We start from the raw sequence: 13,124 nt of genomic DNA, 5'->3' as shown, positions 1-13,124 counted from the left end.
GTCATGTTATGATCACTGGTTAGTTTCAATACACATTGTGCGTATGTCATTTCTAACTTTGCTTACGTTTTGATTTTAGTAGGTTAATTTAATTTTCTCAAAAATATAATTAGAACGGCCTGCTTGTTAGACTTTCTTTGTTGACGTTAGTAAAAGAAAACGTATCTTTGCATTTTTTGCTTTGCATAACAAATAAAGCAATTTGCCACTTCAATTAGTCAAGAAAAAGTTAAGCTTTTAGTGCTTTCAACATAAATATTTCCATAAATCCGTTTAGGATGGATTTACTACGATATATCTAATTGTGATATCCTGCACTCTAATAATAATTTGAGCATTTGGCCAATGCTACAGGTCTGTATGACTAAACCTTTATCAAGGTTACTACATCTTAGATAATTTTCAATCAATTTTTATTGAGCACTTTTAATATCTTGAGCGTGTATCAGAGAGGCTAAATCGATTGCGATTATATCTCAATTCGCAGCTGATAGCTTTTTGGTAGTTTTTTAATGGCTTTCATGTGCGCGTAATATATATTGCCTCTGCTATGGAAACCCAATAAAACTTTCTTTTTATGAACCAAATATGCTACATTGTAATAAAGGTTGAATCATTGATGACCGATCATCAAGCAATTGTTCCTTATTGAATAATTTTTTTACTAAAGTATGTTACTCAACTGTTGTAAAGAAACTCTTTGCATTGGCAAACAAATTTGTGAAATTTTGCAAATTAAACATTATTTTCGTTAAGTGACAAATAAGTGACCATTTACATGAGTGAAAAAATTAAATCATCAAAAAAATCATGATCCTCAATAAAATGGATTGAAATAAAAAAAATCCGATTTATTCGATTAAAATAATGGTTTTTTTTCAACCCTGGTGTACAAGATAGAATGTTATTTGAGGCAAATGGCACCAGTTGTGTAGCACCAGAAGTACCATTACATTACCTTTATTATTATCAAGTTCCTTACAAACATTGATTACCTAGTGCTATGAAAGTCCGATATAGTCCCTGATGGAAACTACAAAACTCAAACCTAGTTTTACATGTTCAAGTAGAGGGGCCATTAGACCTGCTCATAAGATATATATGGAATTCAGCATGGTTCTATATTATTTTATGAGGTCAAGGTCAAATTTGTACTTATTGGTCACCAGATAGTGTGTTTTCCCTTGACTTCATCTACAGTACATAAATTTCGTCATTATATGAATTGAAAAAAGCATAACTTTATGAATTTATGTACTGTTGTAGAAAACTGGCTCCAAGTTTTTCCATTAGCGTGTTATTCACGAGCTGCATGGTCGGCCCAATTAGAGAGGATGACTCTTGCTCTAGCATTAGCCATTTGGCTTGCTCTTAGCAGCTTGTCTCTTAGCAAGCTCGTGCTCAACCATATTGACTGGAAGGGTAGTCATGCTGAGACAATGCTCTATGCCATCAAACTTAGAGATTTTGCTGACAAGAATACCACTTCAGACTTGTTGGATGCTGGCCTTGTACACACATCGCCTTGCTTATTCATAGATGACTGTTATATTTATACTCACACTTACCATTTTGCCAATGGCTCATGCGCGTTTAGCAACACAACATGTGCTCCCGCGGTTCGTGCCAACAAGGAGCATCTGCATGGTCAACTTAACAAGCTGAAGGACGTTGAGTGGTATGCAGAAATTTGGGAAAGGCACAGGTTCAAGCGGAGAATAAAATTTAATGATGCCAATTATACTAAGCAGTGGCACTTGGTATGTACACATTTGATCTGCTTGTGTTGTGATGCTTTTATTTTGTGTAGCAGCTCGCAATCACAGGAGGAAGCCTTTGCTTTCAGACCCAACTTTGTACTACTTGGAATGATTTTAGCACCCAGATGCCAGCAATAGTCCTGAGCAGACTGTGTACCTAAATGTGTCAGGTGTTTGGGCACTCGGCGTCACGGGACGCAATGTGACCGTGGCTGTTGTCGATGATGGTCTAGAGTGGGACAACCCAGATCTCAAGGACAACTACAACCCTGAGGGAAGCATAGACCTAAATGATCACGATAATGATCCAATGCCAAATGAACTCAATGGCAAACCAATCGGTCAGTGGCTTGAGTTTTACCTCTGTAACCGAACAGATTTAAATGTATTTACTAGACTGAGCATCCAATCATTCTAGCCTTGGGGCCTGTTTCAAGTGTTCTTCTTCCGGTCACAAAGTTGATCCTTCTAACGTTTTAACTTTAGCACTGATGGAGACTTAGCTGCCTAGCTTTGGCATATCAAACAAGTAAAATGTATATGTTAATGTCTCTATAATCTAAAATATTATTGAATAAAATGGCTGCATTAGTCATACAAAGTGAAATTCATTTAGTGTATCTTACTAACATTATCCTCTCACCAGGAGTTATCGTCACATGTTTTTCTTAACGATCATTCCGTTTTTTTCATTTCAACCTGCAAGGAACAAGAGTAAACAATTCTCCATATGATTATCAAAGTTTCTACCTTTACATACCTGCTCAGCTATATGATTAATAAAGCTTATATATCACCTTCATTCCAATACAGCAAGCTACAAGAAGCAGGGCATCCTAATGCGCGGTGTCGTGCTCTGTATGTAGCTAATAAATAACTGATTTTTGGCATTTTGCCACCAACTGCAGGTGTTACTTCCTGTACAGTATGGAAGTGCTGCTTCCTGTAAGCTGTCCAGCAGCCACCACTGTCACAACATGTCTGGCTCTCAACAATGCTATGCATTATCTGAACGTGAAGAGTGAGATTTAGCCAGTCTTTGTTGTGAGGCTCGTTTGTTCATACAAGCATCAACTTGCTGTTTGAATCTTCTGTTATTTTTTTTTGCAGAAGTTACTGGCATTAAATTCATCTAGTTTCCATATAGTGCTACGCTTTGCATGACTGGAATTATCTATATATATATATATATTTCTCAAAGCATACTATGTCTGTCGTCTGTCTGTCATTCCGGCTATAGCTATTATTAGAATAGCTGGAGCTGAACAGCAATGCTGGCGCAACGTCATGACCTACCACCATTAGAAGCCTAGTGCCTATTAACTAGCTTAGCTTACTGGAATTACTAGCTTACTAGCTTAGAATCAGTAAGCTTACTAGCTTACTTAGTTTATAAGCTGATTTTTAACACCCGGGCAGCGCCGGGAGGCACAGCTAGTCATGTATAAAATTGAAAAAAGTGAAGAATGTGTAGAGACAATAATTTTTGTTAATGGAATGTATTTGTAGATCACAATGAACACGGTACTCGGTGCGCTGGGGAGATTGCAGCCGTGGCCAACAATGGTATATGCGGTGTAGGAATAGCCTATGAGGCTTCCATATCAGGTTGGTTGCTCTTGAGCTGTTTTATAAGTTACTAGTTGAATGCCCGGCGTTGCGCTAGTAATAAAAAAGTTTGCACAGAAAAAGTATTGATAATCAATATATACAACATTTACCATTCTGACTTTTAAATGAAGGTGTTTGTTTATTTCTGCGTGTCCAGCCAATGCATAGTTCAAATATTTGAAAGCTCGAGGCATAGCTAAAACAGTTTGTTAAAAACTTCTCTAACCTCTTACGCTACACATTCGTGCAAAATTTAAAACAGCTTAAAAAAGCGTTAGATAATGTAGTTGCCATTGGCTAAGTTTCTTTACCCATTGAATTTGAGTAACTCAAGCTAGGCTAAATTTTTACTATAATAAAAGCCGTGTCCTTTCGTCCGCGCAGAAAAAAAGATTGTACCTTACAGGAGTTGAACCCGTTCATTCAGAGGATACATGGATGTGACACTAAGTGCACTACCAGTAAGCCATGCAGCCGGTTTTCCACAGCTGGAAATAATTGTAGGCTACTTGTAATTGTTACGCATCATGATCTTTCACGCAATGGGGATCTTCCAGTGTGCTAGTAGTAAGTTTAGTAACCAAACAATTGTTACATTTTATGGCAAGGTGGCTGTGCGGCATAGCGATTAGCGCGCCTGTCTGCTAAACCACTGTTTCCGAGTTCAATTCTAGTACGGAGTGGTATTTTGTTCCTATAATTTTATCACTATAACTGGACACTCGGATGAGAGACTAACAAATGCTTAGATTTATATATATATATATAATAATAATAATGGTATATATATATATATATATATAGATATCAGCTCAGATTTGAATGAGAATTGTTTGGGCAAAAGATTGAATTATGTTTTTGGAGCAGTAAGAAATCACTACAAGACCTTCCATACCAAGGTGTGCACACAAAGGTTGGGGATTCTCTATAGGCTTGCACCGCTTTACACACATTAAGTTATGCTGGAGATGAACCATCACAATAGTACTACAGGCTATCCTCTGTTTGAATAGGGCAGAAGTGAAGGAAGATCAGACTGTTTCTCTGATTAACTTTCTTGTTGTAACTAAAAGTACATGTAGTTTGGTCATATAGGTCCAGGGCTTGTCTAACAGAGCAAACAAGTACAACAATGCAGAGCAAAAATTCTAGAAAAAGAAGCTTCTAAAATTATCTGATATGTTATAACTCGGTCGACATTGTGTTTAACCTATGCTGGCCCTATGCTCGTTAACACGACAGATTTTATCAATTCTCGTATTACTTGCTGCGTGGTGGGTGCCTTTAGAGGAGTAATATTTCAAACAGTATTAATAAACTATTCGTAACCCTTTCTCTGAGAATGATTCATGGAAGTACTGAGGGACCGAAGTCACCATGAAATTCAAAAATAACTCAACATGCTTGGATGAATTCCAATCAATATGAAACATTTCAATTTATAGGATGTTACACGTGTAGGTTTTCCTTTAAACATGCCAACGCGTGTTCTTGGAGATGAATTCACGAGGCTTTTTTTCTGGACCTTCAGCAGAGAAATACGTTTAGTTGTGTTATTACATTAATCATATGGGAGTGGCTGTCCATTGATAAGGCCAGTTCACCAGAGCTGTTGCCCATTTCTTCTAAATACTTGGTGACGGACAAACTCAAAACTGTCACATGTCACATTAAATGATACTTGCCGTGTACCATGTTTTTCTCATTAATCAAAGTTATATTTTAATGCCTCACAGGCTAAAGATGACCAAAGTGATTGCAGGGCTGTTTTGAATGGGCCTTGCGCAACAGTACACAGCTAAATATGCAGTTATTTAGCAATGCGTAGCCAGAAAGGAATGTGGACTGACATTCAATGCTTAGAGACTTGAAGGGAACAAATTGCTGGCTTTAGAATTGCTCTTATCTCAAGTTACATTTGGCTTCCTCTGTGTAGGAAGTGATTAGGAACATGAGGCTACCTCTCAGGATTCTAGGAGAATAACAGTAGTTTTACTTGGATTGGAGTATGCAGAGGTACATGATAACCGAGATAGCCTATGTGTGTTCATGTATCATTCAGAGTCATAGCCTGAGATCTTTGTAAACATTTTAATGTTTATATTCAATGATAATTGATTGCTTTCCTTGTATGCTAAAAATGTTTCATTGGATTCATCTGTGGGTATGTTTTTCGATATTCAATCGCGTGTACCTCTAGAATACTAGTAAGTAGTCGGAAAGCTTCCTTAGTCTAAAATAAGCTTCTAAGTGGCACTTCTTGTTTCATTTGAATCACTTGAGTTGGCATCTTGCAGGAGTGCGAGCATTAGATGGCAGCATGACTGACCTGCTTGAGCGTGATGCCTTTGCTGCCAAGCACGCAATTAATGATATCTATTCGTGTAGTTGGGGTCCAGAGGATGATGGGGAGACAGTAGACGGGCCCCATACGTTAGCTAAGGTAAGTCTTGTCCATGTATTCTCTTTGTTCTTATAGATATGACATAGATTGTCTGTAGATAGGGCTTGTTAATTGGCTGATAAAGTTACTTGGGCTCATCAAGATCGAGTGAGCTCAGCATCTCTCCCTAGTTCGTTTCATTTATTACTAATCATGGTAATAATATGATTTAGTCCACTTATAATATGGCAGTCTCGATACAAGGACTGTGTGTCGGATAAAGTGAATGGAAATCCTCGTTGGTTCGCTACAAGATCTATAGCATCAATTACTAATATTAATAATAACATTATAATAATAATGTCATTTAATAACATTAATACTATTATAATGTTATTAAATAACATAATGTTATTTAATAACATTATAATAATAATGTTATTATGACTCGCGGCAAAGAATTGCTCGTAATTATTTAATAATGCTGACCATTGAGATAGAGAGAAACCTGAACATTTTGTTAATCTATAAGAATATGCCTATAGACTATGGTGTGGAACAGATGTACAGCGGACCCTCAGTTAGTACTATAAGTTAATCTATAAGAATATGCCTATAGACTATGGTGTGGAACAGATGTACAGCGGACCCTCAGTTAGTACTATAAGTTAATCTATAAGAATATGCCTATAGACTATGGTGTGGAACAGATGTACAGCGGACCTTCAGTTAGTACTATAAGTTAATCTATAAGAATATGACTATAGACTATGGTGTGGAACAGATGTACAGCGGACCCTCAGTTAGTACTATAAGTTAATCTATAAGAATATGCCTATAGACTATGGTGTGGAACAGATGTACAGCGGGCCTTCAGTTATTACTATAAGTTAATCTATAAGAATATGACTATAGACTATGGTGTGGAACAGATGTACAGCGGACCTTCAGTTATTACTATAAGTTAATCTATAAGAATATGCCTATAGACTATGGTGTGGAACAGATGTACAGCGGACCTTCAGTTATTACTATAAGTTAATCTATGAGAATATGACTATAGACTATGGTGTGGAACAGATGTACAGCGGGCCTTCAGTTAGTACTATAAGTTAATCTATAAGAATATGCCTATAGACTATGGTGTGGAATAGATGTACAGCGGACCTTCAGTTAGTACTATAAGTTAATCTATAAGAATATGCCTATAGACTATGGTGTGGAACAGATGTACAGCGGGCCTTCAGTTATTACTATAAGTTAATCTATGAGAATATGACTATAGACTATGGTGTGGAACAGATGTACAGCGGGCCTTCAGTTATTACTATAAGTTAATCTATGAGAATATGACTATAGACTATGATGTGGAACAGATGTACAGCGGACCTTCAGTTATTACTTTAAATTAATGCACAACTCAGTTAATGTACAAAAGATTGACTAAGGTATATTTCTGTTAACGTACATTATGAGCCGGTGCCATCTCAGCCTTAGTTATAGCCAATACGTCAATGCAATCGATCTATTATTATTTGTATCATGTTATTGTCCTAGCATCAATAAGGCTTTACCATCGTCAGAAGGTACTATGCCATCGTAGTGTATTCCAAAAGGCAACTTATTTTATCTATAAATAATTTCTTCTATGTTATTACTTAACATTGTTGGTATCGCAATCTGTTGTATTTCTATTTGTAAAAACCTATACTCATAGGTACTATTACTCATATGTACTATTACTCACAGGTACTATTACTCATAGGTACTATTACTCATAGGTACTATTACTCACAGGTACTATTACTCATATATACTATTACTCACAGGTATTATTACTCATAGGTACTATTACTCATAGCTACTATTACTCACAGGTATTATTACTTGTAGGTACTATTACTCATAGGTACTATTACTCACAGGTATTATTACTCATAGGTACTATTACTCATAGCTACTATTACTCACCGGTACTATTACTCATATGTACTATTACTCATATGTACTATTACTCACAGGTATTATTACTCACAGGTATTATTACTCATAGGTACTATTACTCATAGCTACTATTACTCCCAGGTACTATTACTCATAGGTACTATTACTTATAGGTACTATTACTTATAGGTACTATTACTCACAGGTACTATTACTTATAGGTACTATTACTCATATGTACTATTACTCACAGGTACTATTACTCACAGGTACTATTACTCATAGCTACTATTACTCATAGCTACTATTACTCATAGCTACTATTACTCACAGGTACTATTACTCAATGGTACTATTACTCTTAGGTACTATTACTCACAGGTATAATATTATTACTCATACATACTATAACTCATAGATACTATTTAGTAGTAGTAGTGAATCATACAGGCTGGGAACTAATTAATTTTATGTCCCTTTGTTTCTCATAAAAACATTGAATCAGTTATTTTATTTCAGTTAACCATTATATTGAAATAAATTGTGGTTATTATAGTTAACAGCCATTATATTGAAATAGATGTGGTTATTATAGTTAACAACCATTATGTTGAAATAAATTGTGGTTATTATAGTTAACAGCCATTATATTGAAATAGATTGTGGTTATTATAGTTAACAACCATTATATTGAAATAGATTGTGGTTATTATAGTTAACAGCCATTATATTGAAATAGATTGTGGTTATTATAGTTAACAACCATTATATTGAAATAGATTGTGGTTATTATAGTTAACAACCATTATATTGAAATAGATTGTGGTTATTATAGTTAACAACCATTATATTGAAATAGATTGTGGTTATTATAGAGAATGCGCGACAGAGGCAAAGGCTGCACATTTTATGAAACGCAATAACAGGGCAAATAACTTGTCTGTAACCAAAAATGGTTTTCTCAGTTTTATCAGTTTCTAGCTGTACCAAAAATATTAAAAGAGTCAATTTGTCACCTCTATATATGCTTATGCGAAGTACTCATAGTCAGAAATGGAAATGTTTGGATTGGCAGCATTCCAACAGTCCATCAGACAATTGGCAGACCAATGAAGGTGAATCTATATAGCCTTTGACAAATCTTAGCATAAAGAAGCCGTTACTACAGGAAGTTGTTAAAACTCTCCTGTCATATTTAAGAGAGGTTCTTATCTATATCCCCAATTTCCTGCTTCATTTTTGCAGTTGTCTCCTCAACACTAGCAGTTTTATCACTTCTTATAGATTAATTAATCACTCTATGACGCTGCGCTGACTTGTCATGATAGTCACTAGTAATCGTATTGCTTGTCTTTGCCTAATCATATAGCATATGATCACGTAGTCTACTATCCTGGCTTGTTGTAAAATCTGAACTTTCTAATCCTTTATACCTACTCGTCAGTCTCATAAGCAGTAACCTGTCACTGAAGGTCAAAGGTAGAGGCCTAAGGTCGTTTTAGAAAGGGTGATATTATGAGAGGGAACATTCTACTGTTTGCTGTGTAGATGATATTTGAAACCTGTTTGATCATTCTTGACCGAGTTACACTCTTACATGTATGGGCACTCACAATGAACTACAGATAGTTGCTGATTAGTTCTATTGTATTATCACGAATGCAATTTCCGTTCTATTGTAGTTCATATTGTATTTTATACGCATGAAAAGTTGATCGGTGAATAGGCCGTAATGCTTGACATATATTTGGAACCCTTAGCAGAGGTCATGCATATTTTCACAAATATATTTTATTTGTGCAGGCTGCCATAAGAAACGGTATAATGAAAGGAAGAAATGGATATGGAAGTATATATGTTGTCGCTAGTGGCAATGGTGGAAAAAACTTTGATAATTGCAACTTTGACGGTTATGCCAACTCCATGTACTTTGTGACCATAGGTGAGTTTTATTCCATAAATGTTTCCTGTTGGAACTGAATATATGTGACAGTGGTTCAAAACTGACTCAATATTGATTCACATTCATTGGTTCACCTTACCTTCATCGCCATCATATGCCAAGGCGCACGCATGGCATTGTAAGATATCAGTTTTCAGCTTTCAAACCGTTGTTTAGTTGCTTGAACGTAGATAAATAACATTCATCCATTTATATACAGTGAACCCCCCCCTCCCCCCTCGGCCATATGACATTAATTTGTTTTGGTGTTATCGTCGTAAGTGCAGATAAGACATTATTTCATTTATAAAACACTAGCTGCATTACCCGCCTACAGGAACAGATTCACGGGCAGCATAAGGTTTATTGAGATTTGGCTTTCATACTGTAAAACAACTCCAAATATGCAGTTACATCTCCCTCTCCCCATCTCTCCTTCCCTCCCTCTTTCCCCTCTCTCCGTCTCTCCCCTCTCTCTCTCTCCCCTCTCTCTCTCTCCCCTCTCTCTCTCTCCCCTCTCTCTCTCCGTCCCTCTTCCCCCTCTCCCTCTCTTTCTCCCTCTCCCCCTCTCTCTCTCCCTCTTTCTCTCCCTCTCTCTCTCCCCCCTCTCCTCCTCGCTCTCCTTCTCTCTCCCCTTCTCTCCCTCTCTCTCTCCCCCCTCTCTTTCCCTTTCTCTCCCTCTCTCTCCCTCTCTCTCTCTTCCTTAGTTCAACGCAACACTTGCGGATAGACAACATTTTTGGTTTTTCTGTCGGGCGTATGAAGAAACAGTTTTCGGCGTGTGCCTACTTTTGAGCAGGCGACGTATAGCTGGTCATGGCTGATGCAGGGTGACTGTAAGTCGATAGCAGCTGCTCTCTTTCTTTTCACAATAGCGTATCGCAACCCTCGGAGTACTCGTGAAAGTTCTGTAATAGTAAGTTACAGTAGGCCTACTCGTAGCTGAAAAAAAATTAGTAACTCGGCTGCTGAAGGAAATGAACATGACCCACTATCACGAACAGCGGCAAATTCAACGTTATTAAGTAGTGGAGATGTGGCAATTCATATACAATACAACATCGTATAAGAAACACTTACCTTTTTGATGTGGAAATTTAGTAGGTGAGAAATGCGTTTTTCCAGTGGCTCCAAGAAACAAATGTTTACGTGACCTTCTCGGTACACGTTGGCAGTAAATATTAATTGCATGTAAATAACTACTCGTTAATTTATTTTATTTAATAAATAATACATTTGTATAGCTGTATAGACACCTTTGTATAGGCCGCAGAACTCAGGAAGGTGCTTTTTAACACGGCAGAAAATTTGCTGTTTAAAAAGCGTGCTAACCGGGGATTTCGGTTAATGCGCCTGAGCGGTGAAAGAAAAACAACAGAATCGCCACACCTTTATATAAGCCGCTTGGCTCAAATCGTCAGAGAAAAGTAGCGGCTAATAGTCCATATTACGAAATTACGATATTTAGTATTCATATTAGTTCGGTTGGCTTCGTTCGACCGAATGGAAAAAGAAAGACCGCTCTATAATTTATTTACTGTTACTACACATATTAATTCAGTTCGCTTCGTATGACCGAAATTCGTACGACGATAAAAGGAAAGATCGCTCTATAAGGCGGACACTCAATCAAACAGACAGACAACGATTGCCGTTTATATAGTAGATAAAGAACAGCGTTTTTCTAGTGGTTGCAAGAAACAAATGTTCACATGACCTTCCCGGTACACGTTGGCAGTAAATATTAATTAGATGTAATTTACTACTCATTAATTTATTTAAAGAGTAGTAAATTTTATTTAATTCACTACTAATATTTACTACTAATTTAATTTTACTACTTACTCATATTAATTAAGTTTGCTTCGTACGATCGTATCGAAAAAAAGACCGCCATATAATTTATTTATACTGCTCATATTTGGGAGTTATCGGTGACTCAATATATCGAGAAGACAACTCATACTATTAGCATATCAGTATTCATCGTCCATCCCTACGATGAATAGCAGGTTACGTATTATAATAGGGGCGTGTACTAACCGGAGATTCCCGTTAATGCGCCCTAGCGGTGAAAAAACCACAGAATAGACACGCCCTTATATAAAAGTAGCGGCTAATAGTCCGAAAAGTACGGTACTCTATAAAGCGGACAGACAGATAGACAACGATTGCCGTTTATATAGTAGATTACACTCACGGGCAGTGCATAATACTGCCTCTCATCTATGACGTTGTTAATTATTAAAATAGCAAAAGTATATCATGGCCTAAATAAGCAGAAAAGACCTTCAAGCTTTTTTATGTTTACAAATGTACATAGGTAAAAGTTTAACAGTATAATTTGTGATATTTTATTGAAAACATTTAACAGCTGTTGAAAAAGTTCTGAGCTTGAAGTTTCTAAAGATGTTGAACTTTAACACATCAAGACGCGTGGGAATAAAATGGACATCATACAGAATTTGATCAATCATAAGACATAGTTGCTACATAGGTGCTATGGTGTATGTAAATTATGACTTTGTTATAGCTAAACATCTTGCAGCTGTTGCAAGTTGAAAATGATAACATCCGCTGTAATTTAGATTTTTTGTCAAACTTTAATTGATGTATTTATTACATTAATATTGCAATTGTGTAAAATCATAGACTGATTTTCATACACTGATAATATCTTCAGCGGGCCATGATATTTTACATACTTTTGCATAGCAATCATGAATTATTATCTTTTAGGGTAGTTATTCATATACTTTTACCATAACCACGCTTAACTTTGTAAAGATTAAAAGGTTGGGCGATACATATATGGGCTTATCTAGCTGTTGGTAATTATCACTTGACTTAGCCTAAGCCTGATTCAGACCAATGTCGTGTAGTTGTGCCCCGCTACCCTAGGACACTTTTATTTCGCCAGTATTTAGTTTCGTGAGTAGCACACAGAGTAAAATTTCGCTGCAACTTAATTTTGCGGCTCTGATGAGTGCGAAAATATAGTGATGTGAAAATAAATGCAGTGAAAAAAACAGATTACATTCCTCAGGTCCAGTTTGCTAATAAGAAAAAAAACTCAATTTGGGACTAGTTCATATTTGTAAACCGCAGGTTGAAATGTGTGGGTGAGATCGATAATTCAATTTGATCACTTGCTGCTATTTGTTTCTTGGACTATCAAAGACGTCTAGGTCCCTCCCGCTGTGACTTTCACAATCGAATCCCAAGAAGAAGAAAATAGATAGGTAACAACCAACTTCACAACCAAAACTGTATAACCCTTTCGCTGCCATAAACGCATTTATGCGTTTTCTAGGGGCCACTGCCATAAACGCATTTTTGGACTTTCTCAGCAATTGCGTGGTAACCTGATTTTATTATTCGTTGACCACATAACCCACGGTCTTTAAAAGTTTTATGAAAATGACTGTGTTGTCCGAAGATTTCTCTATAAAATCAGCCTAAAACAACGAAGTAATTTCAAACT

General features: G+C 36.5%; 1 protein-coding gene across 1 annotated transcript in view; it reads left to right on the top strand.

Annotated features, from left to right (window-relative positions):
• Nucleotides 1-13,124, top strand: part of LOC137392747 (proprotein convertase subtilisin/kexin type 7-like) — a 30,389-nt gene that overhangs the window by 58 nt on the left and 17,207 nt on the right. Inside the window, exons 2-6 of the mRNA XM_068079069.1 lie at nucleotides 1,267-1,760; nucleotides 1,879-2,101; nucleotides 3,270-3,368; nucleotides 5,669-5,814; nucleotides 9,502-9,640. Coding sequence (XP_067935170.1) covers nucleotides 1,335-1,760; nucleotides 1,879-2,101; nucleotides 3,270-3,368; nucleotides 5,669-5,814; nucleotides 9,502-9,640 — 1,033 coding nt within the window. The 5' untranslated portion in view covers nucleotides 1,267-1,334. The remainder of the gene's footprint in view (nucleotides 1-1,266; nucleotides 1,761-1,878; nucleotides 2,102-3,269; nucleotides 3,369-5,668; nucleotides 5,815-9,501; nucleotides 9,641-13,124) is intronic.

This window comes from Watersipora subatra, chromosome 4, assembly GCF_963576615.1.
Source record: "Watersipora subatra chromosome 4, tzWatSuba1.1, whole genome shotgun sequence".
Lineage (NCBI taxonomy): Eukaryota > Metazoa > Bryozoa > Gymnolaemata > Cheilostomatida > Watersiporidae > Watersipora > Watersipora subatra.
Note: the sequence above shows the minus strand (reverse complement) of the source record. Positions and strands in the feature narration are given on the sequence as shown.